The sequence below is a fragment of the Alligator mississippiensis genome, chromosome 7, assembly GCF_030867095.1.
Source record: "Alligator mississippiensis isolate rAllMis1 chromosome 7, rAllMis1, whole genome shotgun sequence".
NCBI lineage: Eukaryota > Metazoa > Chordata > Crocodylia > Alligatoridae > Alligator > Alligator mississippiensis.
Window position 1 is genome coordinate 3150156 of NC_081830.1, and position 15511 is coordinate 3165666.

Here is a 15511-nt window from a genome sequence, read left to right on the forward strand (position 1 = left end):
GCATGAGGGCACTGGAGTTTGTTGCATTAGAAAGAAGAGCCTTGGGTTGGATTTTCTCTCTGAGCCTTGGATTGAGATTTTATTTTGGGGGAGCAGTAGTGGTTAAAACAGAGGGGTTGGGGGCCAGCACTGCTGGTCCAGGTCTGTCTCTGCAGTGGTGCTTGGCTGGGGATCATTGGGTTATTTGCAGGGGCAGAAGGATGGTTGCTTCTGGAGGTTGCAATATAGTGACCCCCCAACCCTCCCCAGAGCTCCCTGCCCCACTCAATACCTCTGAGCACCTCAGTGGGAGGAGTTGCTGGACAAATTCAGTGGGAACTGCCCTTCCCGCCCCCATGCCAGCTCCCAGATGGCTCTATATAATGGGGAAGGAAGGGAAGAAGAGTCAGAGACTCAGCCCTGCAGGCAACTGTAGCCGGGCGTGCCAGGAGTCCCAGCACCAACACTTGAGTAAGTCTGAGGCCTTGCTGCTTCACGGTCCCAGCACAGGGGACGTGCAGAGACAGAGCCTCCACGGGCTGAGCCTGGGAGTGCTGAGATCAGACTTTGGGCAACAGAGAGAGTCAGAGAAGGGGAAAGCTTTAGTGCGGATGCCTGCATGCTCTGCCTACTTATGGGAGGGAAGAGAGGGACGTGGGGGTCACAGCAGCAACACTTGGAATGAGAGCAAAGGAGAGAGAGAGTCCAAGTAAGACCAAGGGCTATGTGATTATCAAGCAATGCTCTGTGTGGGTCCGTGCATGCACCAGCACAACAGGAGCCCGGATCCAGGGCTGGTGTGTGCAGCACCCAACTCAGCGCAGCCCCGATCTCCGCACAAGTCAGTGCAGTCCCTAGTGCAGTGTTTCCCAACCAGCATGTTGCAGCACAAAGGCGTGCCGTCAGACATGAAGGGGTGTGCTGCACCATGATGTTATGGCAATGAGCTACAATAGTTATGAGGATGGGGAATGCCTTAACAGCTGTGCCGCAGAAAAAATGTATTAATGTAAGTGTGTCTTGGGCTGGAAAAGGTTGGGAAACACTGCCCTAGTATAAGGAGACCCTGTCTCAGCCACCATATATAAGTGTGACAGTTAATGCCAATAACAATGCTCCTTTTTCTAGGTGATGAGGATCTCTGTATGGCACTAATGGCTGCTGGGAGAGAAAGGGGCTTTAGGGCATTGGTGGTGGGAGGGAGAGTTGGGGAGGATAGGGTGGGGGGAGGTGATGGGTTTTGGGTACATAACAGAGTCGGGTGGATGGTTAATCCGTACTCCTTATAACCGTCTCCACCCACGTCCCCTGCCCCTTCCACAACTGCAGGTGGATCGAGTGGCTCTGAGGAAGCCATGTCTCCCAGAGGGCCCCGTGCCGCCATGCTGCTGATGTTCCTGATGCTGACCCTGATGTCTTCCTGGCCGACCGCGGACGGCAGGGAAACGCAATACGAGAAGTTCCAGCGGCAGCACATCGACGAGCAGTCACACCCGCCGTTCAATGATGCCTACTGCAACACGAGGATGAAGAAGCAGAAGATGACCACTCCCAAGTGCAAGCCTTTCAACACCTTCATTCACTCAGATTTAGGAACAGTAAAAGCCGTCTGCACACGGACTGGGACTAAGAAGCCCAACAACAGGTATTACAGCAACGACAGCTTCTATGTCACTGACTGCAAATTTATAAGAAAGGACCCACGGCAAGGCTGCGTGTACAAGGCAACCACCTTGTCCCGGAGGATTTGCATAACCTGTGAGCCAGTCCACGGAGCTGGACTGGCACCTGTCCACTATGGCAGCTACAAAGAGTGCTTCCCCTAATAGCCAGGGGTGGGGCAGGCCTTGACCCCGCTGCCCACGTCCAAAGTTAGCCCATGGGTCTGCTGCCCATCTCCCCTCCTTAGTCGCGCTACTGCTTATTTCATATGTAGTATACAGAACAGGCACTCCCAGCCCAGCCGTTCTCCTCTTCTGGCCCCTGGTGCCCAATATACAGAACAGCATCTCCCCTCCCCGCCCAAATCCAGAGGCAGCAGGAACGTGCAGCCAATCCCCCAGCATCCTGATGAGTCCTCAAAGCTGTGACCGAGTTAAACCTTCCAGCTGCTTTTTGCAATAAACAGCTGCAACTGCAAACTGGCCTGGATACTCTGTGTGTGTGTGTGTGGGTGGGGAACGGCAGGGGTTTGACGCACAAGAATTCATTTCTCTTCCCAAGAGGTGGAAAAGGGGGTGTTTCTCACCCTGGGGGTTTCCCCTTCCCTGCAGACACAAGGGAAGGCTTAGCCTAACACTTCCTGCAGCCCTTGATGCCTCTTGAGTCGACCCTGCTCAGCAGGCTCCGTTCCACATCTCCAGCCAGCTCCACGACCACCTTGCTCCAGACCCTGGCCAAGGAAACCTTGCAGTCCCTCTTGCTACAGAGAGATTTCCTGCTTTGTGCTATTCCCTGGTCCCCATGGCTATGACTCCTGAGCGTGAAGTTTCTCCCTGTGCAGTATGGAGGTGGGCTTCCCCTTCACCTGCAGCTAGCAGGGTGGACAGAGGGGACATCGGTGTTCAGGGTGATTATGGGTGCCAAGCAGCAGTACCTGCATGTGAGATCTGGGAAACAGGCATGCAGACAGGGAGTGATTTCCTCACGGCCCCAAAACGCAGTGTCCCTCACCCCTGCTCAGACCTGGGAAAGCTCAGGGGCACCAAAAGTTTTTCAGAGAAGCCAATCTTCTTTTTCAGCTTCCCACGTGAGAGCTGAAAGGATAAGTCCCAAGATGTAGCATCTGGACTCGCTTCAGTCCCACTCAGCAGTGAGGCATGAACTATCTATGCCTGCAGCGGAGGAGGGTGGATAGACGGGGTGGTTGCTGCACATCATGGAGTGTGGGGCAGATCTACAAGGGGTGGGGTGCAGTAGGAGAAGCCCCCTTTGCAGAAGGGGTGTGGGGCAAGTGCTCATGATGCCATTTTCCACGCAATGCCAAAGAAGCTTTATTTTTCTTCCTATTTGATTTGTGTGTATCGGGGTGGAGAGGGAAGAGAGGTGTAGGGGGTTCAGAGACTTCTGGGTCTTCTCCCCACTTGATATCAGCCCCAGGCCCCACACCCTTGCACCTGAGGGATAAGCTGCAGGGGAATCTGCTGTTCCATGTGCCGCAAACCTTTCCAAGAGTGATGGACCAAGTTGGTTGAGGAAAGAAAGGATGATCAGCCTGCAGTACCAGCTTGCAGCATACACATCATGGGACTCACAGGAGTCTGCCTGCTGCCTTCTAGCCCCCACCCCAAGCACATCATCTACTGCTTAGATCCCCTCTTCTTTCCTGGCCCTCCCACCCTGGCCTTCCAGCTGTCTAATCTCATGCACACATCCTGTGTGCACAGCACAGCCTGCTGCAGAGCCTTTCCCAAGAGTGCAAACACCTCGATTGAGCTTGCACGCTCCGAGGAAACCCTTCAGCACCTTTACAGTGGGTTTCAGCAGGGGAGGTTGGGACTGTGGACTCCTGGGCTCCATCCCCAGCTCCAGGACAGGATTTGGGTCTGGCTGTCAATGCCAATAACGCTTCTCCTGTTTCTCGGTGAGGAGGATCTCACGACAAGTTGCAGAGGCAGCACGTGGACGAGTGTCCACAGCCTTCAGACCCCAGCCCCTACTGCAATAAAATGGTGAAGAACAGGAACGTCACCACTGACGAGCGTAACGAAATCAGCACCTTTATCCACTCCGATATATCAAAGATAAATGCCATCTGTGGAAGAGAAGGAAACGACACATCTGGAAATCATTATTATAGCTCCTATGGCTTCGGCATCACTGAGTGCATGTTCATATGTGACTCTCCACCAAGTGTGTCACGGCGGGGTCCGCCAGGAGGGCCGTGATCTCCCTACGGCCTCCTCCCCGTGCCAAGTCGGCCCGAGGGCACCCTCAAATTCTCGCCCGCCACGTCTTTGATGTTTATGTGTAGTTGGGAGACTGCCTTGCGTCTCCTTGGGCACGTAAACTCCCGGACCCCTCGTGGGTCTTATCCTGCACTCATGGGTGCCTTGGGGCACCCTAGCCTTATGGGCTACGCGTGGCTCCTACCAACCCCTAATACCACTCCCCAAGCCTTGCTGATAGAGAGAGACATACCAGCGTCTATCCCATGTACACAGCCCGTCTCTTGGGCCTCCTCTATGTACTCTCACCCGCTCTCTGGGGCCTCCTCTATGGTCTAGCCCGCTCTGGGCTCTCTAATACACAGCCCCTCACTGGGACTCTTGTTGAGCCCACGCTGGGCCTTCTCTAAAAGTGTTGTCCCGCTCAGGGACCCTCTGGCGGGTCTCCGATCCTTTAGGCCAACTGCACGGCTACCCTCTCTGATCCCGGCTCACCGCAGTGCTATCCCCTCTCCTCAGGGACAACCGCAGCACCTTGCCTCTGCCCGAGGGGTGTTGTCGCACTAGCATACAGCCGGGCTCGCTACGCCCGTCTCGGGCTTCTCAATAGTCCCCCTTCTCTGGGACCTTGCATGCCCACGCTGGGCTTCTCAATGATATCGCCCCCGGTCTGGGGCTTGCTGTGCCCCCTCTGGGGACTTCTCGGTGGCGCCCCCCTGACTCTTGTGCCCACCGCGCTGTTGCCTCTTCTCCCAGGGCTCACCGTGCCGCTACCCCCTCTGGCCGGGGCAACCGCAGCACTCTGCCCTGCTCCGGGGTTTGTCACAGCACTAGCCCTTCTGCAGAGGCTCACTGCGCCCGCACTGGGCTTCCTAATAATATTGCCCCCTCTCTGGGGCTCGTCGTGCCCCTACGGGGCTTCCTAATAATATAGCCCCCTCTCTGGGGCTCGTCGTGCCCCTACGGGGCTTCCTAATAATATAGCCCCCTCTCTGGGGCTCGTCGTGCCCCTACGGGGCTTCCTAATAATATAGCCCCCTCTCTCTGGGGCTCGTCGTGCCCCTACTGGGCTTCCTAATAATATTGCCCCCTCTCTGGGGTTTGTCGTGCCCGCGCTAGAGCGTCTCAAAGCTGCCCCTCTCTGGGGCTGGTGTCTGCGTACCCCGCACACAACCCGGGGTCTACGTTCCCCGCCCGCAACCCACTGGTTGCGCTCCACACCGCAAGCTGCGCCTTCACTGGCACCAGTTCCCACACCACTGGGGTTCCCCTTAAAGTACTGTGCCCTCACTCAGGCACTGGGCCCCCCCCCCCCCTCTGGGGTCCCTACGAGGCCTCCTCCAACCCCTACAGCCTCACCCAAACCACCGGTGTAATATCAAAGCCTGAACACAAACTCCAGCCTCCTGGCTATAACGCTTTCTGGCTGTAACAACTTAACTCCAAGCCACCTGGCTAAACCATAGTGCGCAATCCTCTCAGAGCTGCCCTCCTTCCCTCAGCTAGAGCAGTTCCCGCATTGCTCGCCTCCTAGCTCCAGGAGCTCCTGCCCCTCCAGCTGCTGGCAGGGGACTGCCAGCCCGGCCTCAGCCCTGGGCTTTATAAGGGCCAGGCCCTGCCTCCTACAGGCAGCTGGCTCCCCTTAGCTGCCCCGGCACCCCGCAGCTGTGGTTATGTTCTGCCAGGGCTGTCTCTCTCTCCCTGGCAGTTTCTCCTCCCTAGGAGCAGGCACTGAGCTGCCCTGCGACGAAGTGATTGTCAATACACTAGAAGTGTCAGGAGAGGGCAGATTTGCATTGCTTGTATTAGAAATAAGCCAGCGCACTATGCCCCACCACAAAACTGCACCTTGGCTTGAGCACCGCGGCCCCATCTCAGTTCAAAATCCACTTAACCATTATACAGGATAGGTGTGGAGAGGAGCCTTCTTGCTGCTGTTTGCATTTCCTTTCCTTTTACATGTCGCGGTGACGAGGTATTTAGCAGAATTCACACGTTTCTTGGAATCTGGCGGGGCCGCACCACGAGCACTTTTGCTGTGGCCTCCGACTTGTAACCTTGGGGCTGTCCACCATGCACTTGAGCACCCCCAGCACCACACCCCCTGCTTGTGCGATGAACAGCTGCGAGTGCAAACTGTCTGGGACTGTGTGTGTTGCTCTAACCAGGGAAGGGAGGAGAGGAGGAGGGGCAGAGGGAGGGAAAGGGCCCGCTGTACATAATAACTTGTTTTATTCATTTTCCCTGCTCCAGGGATGGAAATGGTTGGCTTTGTATGATTATAGGTTTCACCTTCCCTGAAGACTTTGAGGAAGGATGACTCCAGTGTTACCTACTGCCACTGGGAGATCAGGAGGCAACTCCGCTTAGCAGGCTTCACCCCACACCTCCATCCCCATAAATACCCCAGCTTTATGGCCACCTTGCTCCAGACTGGGGCCCAATGTCAGGGACTGGGAGGCAGGGGACCTTGCCTGGTGGTTAGGCTACAACTGCAGGAGGGCAGGAGTCAAACCATAGGCTGCACCAGGGGCCAGGAGTCAGAGACCAGTCCATCAAATCCAGAGGCAGAGCCCAAAACACAGGCAGGGTTAGGGTTCAGGAGTCAGCGACTAGGTTATTACATCCAAGGGGACAGCTAGAAAGTCGGCATTCAGGAACAGAGCCAAAGTGAGTCAGAAACCAGGACCCGGAGGGAGCAGGAGCTATGGACAGCTGTGCCGCTCGCTCCCTGCTCAGCTCTGGGCGGTCGAGGTTGGGAGGATGGAGAGCCAGTCCATGGAGCAGGAGTGGTGGGAAGATCACTATGGATTTGGGGAAAAAACAGGGAATTATTAAGAAATCCTTGGAGATTCGTGCTGGATCTCAGAGTTCTTAATAAATGCATACCCTTATTAGCGCCTATCGGAGCCTCATATCAGGATTTGAGTGAAAAGATGACCAGTGAGAAAAATGTATTTTCCCCTTGTGGTGTTGGAAATGGGTTTTGGTCACTCTAGCAGCAGGGCCAGTGGAAATGAGCCTTTACTTCTCGAGGGATTCAATGTACTTGGGTGACAGACACGAGGAAAGGGCTTGCAAGGCAAGTCATGCAAGGAGAGGCTGAAGGAAACAGGCATGTTCAGCTGGCAGAAAAGGCACTTCAAGGGGAACATGAACACGGTCTTCAAAGAAATGAAGGCTGTTATGAAGGAGAGGGCAAACACCTTTTCTCTCTTGCTGTGGAGAGTAGGACATGGACCAATGCCTTGATGGTTCAGCCAAGTAGGTTGTGATTGCATAGCATGAAAACCTTCCTCATGGCTAGGACAGGGAGGCAGTGGGATAGGTTGCCTAGGGGAGTTGTGGACTCTCCATCACTAGAGGTGTTCAAAAGGGGTTGGACAACCCCTGGTCATAGAAACTGTAGACATTCGGTCTGGAAGGGACCCTGAGGTTCATGGAGTCCAACCCCTCCCTGCTCTGGGCAGCAATAATCTAGGCGTACCTGGTGTGGATTTGCAGCAGGGCTCAGGATCCCTGCAACGGCGGAGTGGGAAAGTTTGCAGAAAGTTGCAGGAAGTGGCTGCTTACAAGAGCACGTGCATGTTTGGGATGGGTGCTGAGGCAGGAGAGGGGAGGGAAGAAAGGGTGCAGGGAAGACTTCCCCAGGAGGGAGGGCAGGATGAAGGATGAAGCTGTCACCATATCTCTGGGTAACCTGTTCCCGTGTTTTACTACCCTCCTGGTGAGAAAAGGCTTCTGAATATCTAATCTAAACCTCCATTGCTGCACGTTGAGCCCGTTGCTCCTTGCCCTGTCACCTGCCACCGCTGAGAGCAGTCCAGCTCCCTCTTCTATCCAACCCCAAATCAGGTAGCTGAAGACTGCTATCAAATCCCCCTCAGTCTCCTCTTCTCCAGACTAAATAAGCCCATTTCCCTCAGTCTTTCCCCCTAAATCATGTCCCCCAGTCACGCTAAAGAAGGACACTTAATCATTCAGACGCACTGTGGGCCTTGGCCATGATGAGTACATGTAACTTCAACATGAACCGTGCCAAACCTCAGTCTGGACAAGACGGTTGCAACCCAGTCCTGTAGCATCTGAGGGCCTCAACAAGCCCTTTTGGACAACAAGATGACAAACCAAAGGAGGCCAAGCAAGTAGCAGCTCAGAGGAAGCTTCTCTCGGTCCTGCCCTGTTTTTATCTCTTACAAATCCAACCTGGGCAGATCGAAATACTAACTCGGTGTTGGACGGTACCGCGCTGCTTGAGACGACAGAAAAACTCCCCGGTGATCTCAGGGCCGGGGATCTCCTACATTAAACAAACTGAGCCTCCTCGGGGGATGCTTGGATGTGGAGCCTTGTGCAGCCATGTGAGAGCTGACACGATACGCAGCCCCTCATTGGTCAGCAGCCCTCTATGAGGTCAGACGCGGTCACTTCGTTGTCATGGTGGTGCTTACATCACAAAGGCGGTTGGCTCACCTCTTCCCTGCATCCTGGACCTGGCGCTTGAGTGGCTCCGGACGCCTTCGCGATAGGAGTTGCTCAGCGAGCGAGAGACGGAAAGCTTGTTGAAGCCATTTCTGAATAATGGAAGACACCGACCTGACCCTACACGGCAGCGGTAAGATGCCCGGGGTGTTCTCCGTGCCTCATATAGCCTGATCAGCTACATCGGGTCCTTTCACTAAAGCGTATTGAATAAGCTTGATTGCAAGGGATCTCGTGGCCATTTTAAAATGTGGAAGACTTAATACATGTGAGGATGAGCCGTTTTCATTCGAGTGGCTGTTGAGGAACCACTCTAACTTAAACAGCCCCTCCGCACCCCCAGAACGTGTAGAGGCACCTTAACTTTTGAAAACTTTGGCCCTAAGCAATCATGGTGTGTGCTCCCAATTCTCCAACTAATTGCCAAGGGGAAAAGACTTGTCACTGTCTACATGACGGCCCTTATTTTCCTGAAAACAAATGTCACAGTAATTTCCCTTTCAAGTGTCTGGGTCATTTTGCAAGCAAATCTTCCAGCATAACAGAGTCGGAAGAGGAGCAAGGGGAAGATGCATCTTCCTCTCCCTGACCAGGTCCCTGTGCCTGGTCCAGCCGTGGCCATCGCACACGGGACTGATGATTATAGCTTGTGAGCCTTTGAAGCTGGTCAATGCGAGAGCATCATCTCCATCCCACTGACAACGAAGGGCTTTTTGGCAGAACTAAGTTGCTGTAAGGAAAGTGCCCCAGGAGGGCGGCCTGGAGAGCTGTCCTGTGGGTGCTGTGCTAGGAAACCTTTGCTTTGGAGCCAGGCCACAGGGTTCGGCTCCGGCAGAGCTGCTAGCGGGGGGTGAAGAGAGAGACCAAGGTGACATCTCACATGGAGATCAGCAGAGTCCTTTCCCTCCATCTCAGGTCTTTCCACCAGTGATGCCTCTGCAGGGAGAGGGTCCGGCCAGGCATCGGACGTGGAGCTGGCCATTGCTGTGAGCCTTGTGCTGGAGAGACTCCAGCGGGAGGAGGTAGGGCTCGTCCTTGCCCATCCGCTCTGTCTTTCCCATTCCTTCTCCCCCAAAACAAGGTCCCAATACAACATGCCCTCGGTCTATTGTGATGTCACTATGACATCAGGGCACGCTCACACGGGCATCATCTCCCCGCTCCCAGTGCATGGTGGGTGTGCTATAAACCATGTTCAGACAAGCCCTCACCCTGCACATAATGCTGTGACCCTCTTGAGCGTCTTCCTCCAAGTATCGCACAGCATTGAGCTGACATGAAATAAAGTTTCCCAGCAACCTCGTGAGCCTGGAAAGCCTCAGCGTTGTGTCCCGGGAGGTGAAGCGGGGTGCCCATGGCCCACAGCAAGTCAGGAAAAGAGCTGGGCATCCAGCCAAGGGTGCTGAGTCTCGGTCTAGACCCCGGCAGCACCCCTGCCCCTCCTCATGTGCTCTCATCCACGGATGACCCCACTGTGTCAGGGGAACCTGGCTCACAAGTATTTCCACTCCTTTCTGCATTCAGCAACACACCCGATCACACAATGGTTTAAGGCAGCATTTTGCTTGGCAACCCAATGCTAAATTTGCTGCTTGGGGTCACCCGGCAGCCCCTTATCACTCCCCAAGTGTCCCCCTGGCTGAAGGAAACGTGTGTCAGTCAGGGACAACTCCCCAGTGCACGCGGGGGACGGTGCCTGTGATGCATCTGGCTGCTTTTCTGACTGTATTTCTGCATCTCCCGCCACCCTGGTGCATCCTGCCCTCCCAGTGCCTGACACGCCTCCCTTGCTAGTGCCAGCTGTCAACATCTGCATGCCAGGGCCGGGGTTGTGTTCCTGTCCAGGGAGCAAGTTCCCCGTCAGAGCTGCTGTGGTCCTGGGTGGCTGATGTTCAACACGATAGTCCTGGATGGTCGGGCGCTGGTCCCAAAGCAAAGCCTACCCCATTCGTGGGTCTCTCTCTCGGTGTGTTCCCAGGAGACAAGAGCAACCGTTTACTCCAGCCTGGAGCAAGTCTTGCAGGGGGACATCAAGGGCCTGGATAGGAGCCTTGTCGGGAGGATCATTCACTTGGCCTCCAAAGACTTGAGGGAGACCCAGGTGAGTGAGCTCGGCCCAGTTGCTCCACGCAAAGCCTTAGTCTGTGCCCAGTTTGTTTGGTCCGGTGCAGCCTGAGCTGACGGTGTGTCTCCTGCATGGACCCTGGTTAGGGGCTGCAGCCTCGCTCAAGACCGATCTCCTCCAGATGTTTCTGCACAGCACAGACAGGATCCAGCCCAGTGCTGAGCTCCTCTGAAACCTGGGGCAGCTCTGGTGCTGGGACAGCCCAGAGCGCAGAGGTGCTTTACTGGGGGCAGCACCAGCATGCATTGCCCAAGACGTTTCCTGGTCCATGCTGGAGCTGTGTGCTGCAGCCCAGGTGAATTCTGCACTTGAGCACACAACTAGAGCCGAAATATTGTTCACCCAAGTGTTTCCATTGGCGTTCATGGGTGAGGGCTCTCATGCAGGGAATTATTAGCGGGATTTGGTGAATTCAGGAGCAGCTTTGCCAGTGTGTGGCTGGTAGGTGGTGGGGGAGGCAGTTTGCTTGGAGCCAAGGGCTACCCAAGGATGGCATGGACTTAAGACAGTGGAGATGCTGAGGCTCATGCACCACTCTGCCTCCCTTTCGGAGGAGGGACCTTGATCCCCAGCCTGACTTAGAGCGGTATCAAGTGTGCGCCGGGCGCCTGCTCCAGTTTTCTGTTTTTATTCTAGCAAGAAACTGAGGAAGTGCAGTTGGCGGCAGGAAAAACCCTCGTGGCGCTTGCCGGCACCTTTTACAACGAGGTGATGCACGAGCTGCAGAGCCATGTGGACATCATGGAGCTCCCACCCCTGTCCTTCCTGATCACGCTGGGTGACCTGGTCTCAGCCTATGGTACAGCACTGCTCCCTCTCTTCCGGGCTCTGCTCAGGGATTGCGGAGGGAGGGCATGAATACCACCTCTGCCCAATGGGGCCACCACAGCTGACCTGGATTTGGGGCCCAAGGAGTCTACCTCCTGGCTCTGAGGGGACGGCACTAACTCCCGTCACAGCTGGAAAAGCATTTGGGATGGGAAGGAGTGGAGACCAGGTGCCATTCCCCAACATGCCCCTGCACCCCTGCTCCTCTCCTGCATCTGGGCATGGCCGGGGCAGCAGACACAGAATTGCCCTATGTAGGGGAGGTCGCTGGGGGGTTTCCTGGACATCCGCAAAGCCCGTGTGCTGGCCAGGCTGGGGAGGCCACAGCAGGCAGCCCAGCCCAGCCCAGCCCAGCCCAGCCCAGCCCCAGTGCTGAGTGTGAGGGATGAAGGTGGACAGGAACGTCTCCAACAGCACAGTATGTCCTCTCATCCCTTCTGCAGCCCTGAAGTCTGAGCCCTTTCTGGTGCTGACGCTCAGCAAACTGCGTTACGTGCTGCGGCTGGTGGAGACCAGCCAGATGAAGCGGGCACTGTGTGCAGGTGAGTGCCAGTCCCTCCTGCAGGTGCCCCGGTGGGCACCCAGGGCCGAACCTCAAGCCTGGACCCCCCCCCCGGAGCGTGCCGCACTGGCCAGGGGACCTCTGCTGCAAACACCCTGTCTTTCCTCCCCTCCGCAGTGGTGCAAGGCTTTGCTCACGCTGCCAACATGAAGTTCCAGGTCAGGGACGAGGTCCCGTTCCCCATCAATCGGGCGGCCGACTACTGTTTCCACGTGCTCCCTTTTATCAGTCTCATGAGCAGCAGCTGGCTGAGCAGCGAGGACCCAGAGGTGAGGGCTGCTGTCTTTCTAAACCTGCAGCACATCCGTCACGTGTCACTATGCGTGCATGTCTGTGCAGTCGTGGCAGGGACACCCCGTGTCCAGGGTGATCTCACGTGCGTGAGAAATGCTCTGCCCGCATGCGACGTGCAGTTGTGTGCGCTGAGTGGCAGTGAGCACTGGGGTAGGGGCAGGGTCTTCCAGGCGTGTCTCTTGTGGTGTCCAGGAGGAGTTTGCTTCCTCTGCACACTAGCCTGGTCCAGAGCAACCTCCCAGCAAGTGTGTGCGAGGGACTCAGTCCTGCCTTCCCTCTCTGCAGCTGCAGCAGGCTGCAGTCCAGGCGCTGGGACCCGCCATGGGTCTCTTCCTCCATCACGAGGGGCATCGTGATACTGTTTTTGAGAGCCTGCCCTGTCTCCTGCAGCAGTACGGGGCAGGGGTCGACAACCTTCATGTCACCGTGGTGAGACAGCGCCTGGGAAAGCAGCCCTGGCCGTGCCGGTCTGCGCGGGTATGGGTGGGGGTGAGGAGAGGTCCTTGGTTGCCCTCGCTGACCCTCCCTCTGACGGTCACCTTCTGCTGCAGAGTCTGAGCCGGGTCTTGGAGGTGGCCTATGATTTTCAGGTCCCTTTCCCTGACGGGACACTCGGGATCGTCTGCCTCGCCCTGCACGACCAGGTAAGGGACGGCCGGTCCTGTACCGCTCATCCTGGGCCCAGCAGATCCAAGTCCCGTGAACCCGATAGAGCCAGCTGATGACCGTGCAAAGCCCCACTCTGCTGGTGAGCTCTCTGCTTGCCCAAGAAGAAGAAAACAGGCTGTGGCCTCCTAGTCTCCCCTCAGTCCAGTTCAAATCCCTGGAGCAGGTGCATGCAAATCCCTTTTCCTCGCGAGTCGGACCCAGAACGATCCCCCCCGTGGCACGAGTCCAGCCAAGAGCAGCCATGCTGCTGAAGGGACTTGGAAGCCAGGATCCCCTCTGGTTTATGGTCTGGACCTTTGTGTTGTTGGCTCTTGCTGTGGTGGCAATGATGTCTCCTGGGGCTCAGGAAAACTCTGGTTCAAGTCATGGCAAGTGGGACTTGCGGATCCACGCCACACTTTCATCCCCATCCAGATGGGACTGTGGAGCATCCCTTCCCTTCCCTTCCCTTCCTCCCACAGGTGTGTGATCACGCACAGCTGCCGAGACCAGAGAACCACGCCAAGGTGTTGTACTGTCTCGGTCTGCTCGGTAAGGACGAGAGAGCCCAGGTGCCACGGGGGTTTCCTTCGGCCCTCCCTGCACCGGGCCAAACCCTGGGGGGGAACGGGAACGAGGAGCGCTGAGCTCACCAGGGTTGTGCTCTTCTCCCCACAGCCTGTCTCTCCCCAGACCAATTTATTTCCTTTGTGGGCTCCTGGCTCCAGGCCGACAAGGAGGCAAGCCGTGTGGCGTCCCTCTCCATCTTCAGTGGCATCCTTGCTGCTGACCGTAAGTATGAGCAGAGCAAACATGTCGGCTGCTGTCTTGGCTGACCCGTCAGGCCCTGCGTTAGGACTGGCCAGGACTAATAACCCATCCCGCTCCAGCTACGCTCAAGAGTCCTGGCTGCGGAGAGCTAGAGCCAGACCTCAGTCCTCTGCGGCTCGGTCCCAGAGGGCCAGGAGCACCCTGCGTCCTGCAGGATGATGCAGGAGTGCTGGGGCCAAATCCTGCTCGGGCACCTTTCCTGACCACACTCCCAAGTGAAGAGGTTTAATGAAACCTTGTTCTGGCCCAAGAGCCGGTTGCAGAGTAGAGGCAGGGGGCCGTGCGGGTCGCCACAAGCAGGTCTTCTGAAACCAGGGTGCATCCTGCTGTGGAGGTGGGCGTCCAAAGCAAGCCCACACCGTGCCCTCCTTCTCCTTCCAGTGCCGGAGATGCAGGAGAAAAAATGTGACATGGTGCAGGCCATGAGGGGCACGCTCAGCGATGAGAGCATTGAGGTGAGGTGGTGTGTGAGCAGTGGCTGTGCCGGGGATGGCACGTGGGCCTGGCACAATATTCCCACCCCAGATCTTTGCATTTGTGTAGGGAAAACCTTTCCTCCCAGCGTCTCCAGGGCAAGCATTGCAGGGAGTTTGCCCCTCTGCATCCATAGCTGGGGGGAGCCGGGGGCCAGGGAAGTGTTATCCCTCCCATTGCCGGTGGGTGGGGAGGGCATCTGCTTTCCCTGAGCAGCCATCATGGGGCTATTGCATGTCAAGGACATATTGCTGTCTTGCCCGTGTGAGTGGGCTCCTCTTTATCAACCTTGAAGTCAAATTGGAGGTCTGAGGACCCTCCTTCCTCCCTGCCACCCTGTGCAAGGGCTGAGGGAGGGCTCGTGCCATGGCCGGCCGCTCCACCCTTTGGGCACAAGGGCGGTCCTCATTCCCACCTGTCCTCTCCTCCCTCCCAGGTGAAGAAGGCTGTGCTCCATTTCAGCAGGACGGTGCTCACTGTGCACGGCCTGGAGGAGTGGGCCTGGGAGCTGGTGGCCTATGTTTTCAAGCAGGCCAGCTCATCTAGCAGCCAAATGGTAAGAGAAATGGAGGGTGGGCGCTTGGTGCTGATGTCCGAGCAGGGGGAAGCCTGGCACCGGCTGGAGCAGGAGCACGGGGCGCCCCAGGGCAGCCAGGCAGAGTCACTTGAGAACAGAAATGCTCTCGAGTAAAAATAGACCCCGAGGACATGTCTAGGTGCCCAGGATGTGGCTTTGCCAGTGACAGTCACATTGAGGGGACACAGAGGATTGAGCTGGCTGGCCCCCGGGGCAGATGGAGCGGAGGGGTGACGCCTGCACATTGGTGTGCGCTGCGCTGGATGTGAAGGGTTTTCTTGGGTGGACGAGGGAAGAAAGAACGTGGCAGCTGTCAAGACGTAACCCACGCTGGCTGCAGAAGAGATGGAGACTGAGTGCCCTGCTAGTGTCTCTGCTACTCCTGAGCTTTCTCTCTGTGTCTTGTGCAGTCGTCCACAAACCTTTGCAGTGCTGATGCTGAGGAGGAACACAGCATCCGTGCCACCTGTGTAGAGCTGCTGGAAAATGTGGATGTCTCAGTGCGTGGCATGAGCCAAGTAGGTGACCAGTTGGTGCCCTTGCATTATCAAGGCATCTCCCGGGCGCAGGAGAAGTGGGAGCTGAGTCGGAGCTGTCTGGCTCTTCTCTCCAGGTCTTATGGCCCCGGCTGCTGGAGTACATCGTGCCGGCTCAGTACAGCTGCACTCTGAGCCCGCTGTGCCGATGCCTCGGGGACCTGGCCGAGCAGCAGCAGTGGGAGGGAGAAGCGGCGCCTGGCACACCCCCCAGCAAAGGAGGTTTGCAATCCGGATCCCTGTGCATTCAACCAGCTCCAAGGGCCTCTTGACCTCTGGTGTCCATAA

The 15511-nt window shown here is 56.7% G+C and overlaps 2 protein-coding genes across 2 annotated transcripts; both read left to right on the plus strand.

The window, feature by feature from the left end:
- The first annotated feature begins 379 nt into the window (after positions 1–379).
- LOC132251618 (ribonuclease pancreatic-like) lies at positions 380–2123 on the plus strand. Its single transcript, XM_059731584.1, has 2 exons — positions 380–450; positions 1309–2123. Exon 2 carries the CDS (start codon positions 1335–1337, stop codon positions 1803–1805), a length of 471 nt encoding a protein of 156 aa, XP_059587567.1. The 5' UTR covers positions 380–450; positions 1309–1334; the 3' UTR covers positions 1806–2123.
- An 11041-nt stretch (positions 2124–13164) lies between these two features.
- On the plus strand, positions 13165–15272 carry LOC132251498 (uncharacterized). Its single transcript, XM_059731329.1, has 6 exons — positions 13165–13357; positions 13484–13597; positions 14018–14091; positions 14547–14666; positions 15098–15205; positions 15240–15272. The coding sequence occupies exons 1-6, from the start codon at positions 13192–13194 to the stop codon at positions 15270–15272; spliced, it is 615 nt and encodes a 204-aa protein (XP_059587312.1). The 5' UTR covers positions 13165–13191.
- The last annotated feature ends 239 nt before the right edge of the window (positions 15273–15511 follow it).

Coding starts and splice junctions, on each gene's coding strand:
- LOC132251498 (XM_059731329.1), top strand. CDS start 13,192: ATGGCAAGTGGGACTTGCGGATCCACGCCACACTTTCATCCCCATCCA. Junction 13,358..13,483: donor GTACTGTCTCGGTCTGCTCG/GTAAGGACGAGA, acceptor TTCTCCCCACAG/CCTGTCTCTCCCCAGACCAA. Junction 15,206..15,239: donor CAGTGCGTGGCATGAGCCAA/GTAGGTGACCAG, acceptor TGCATTATCAAG/GCATCTCCCGGGCGCAGGAG.
- LOC132251618 (XM_059731584.1), top strand. CDS start 1,335: ATGTCTCCCAGAGGGCCCCGTGCCGCCATGCTGCTGATGTTCCTGATG.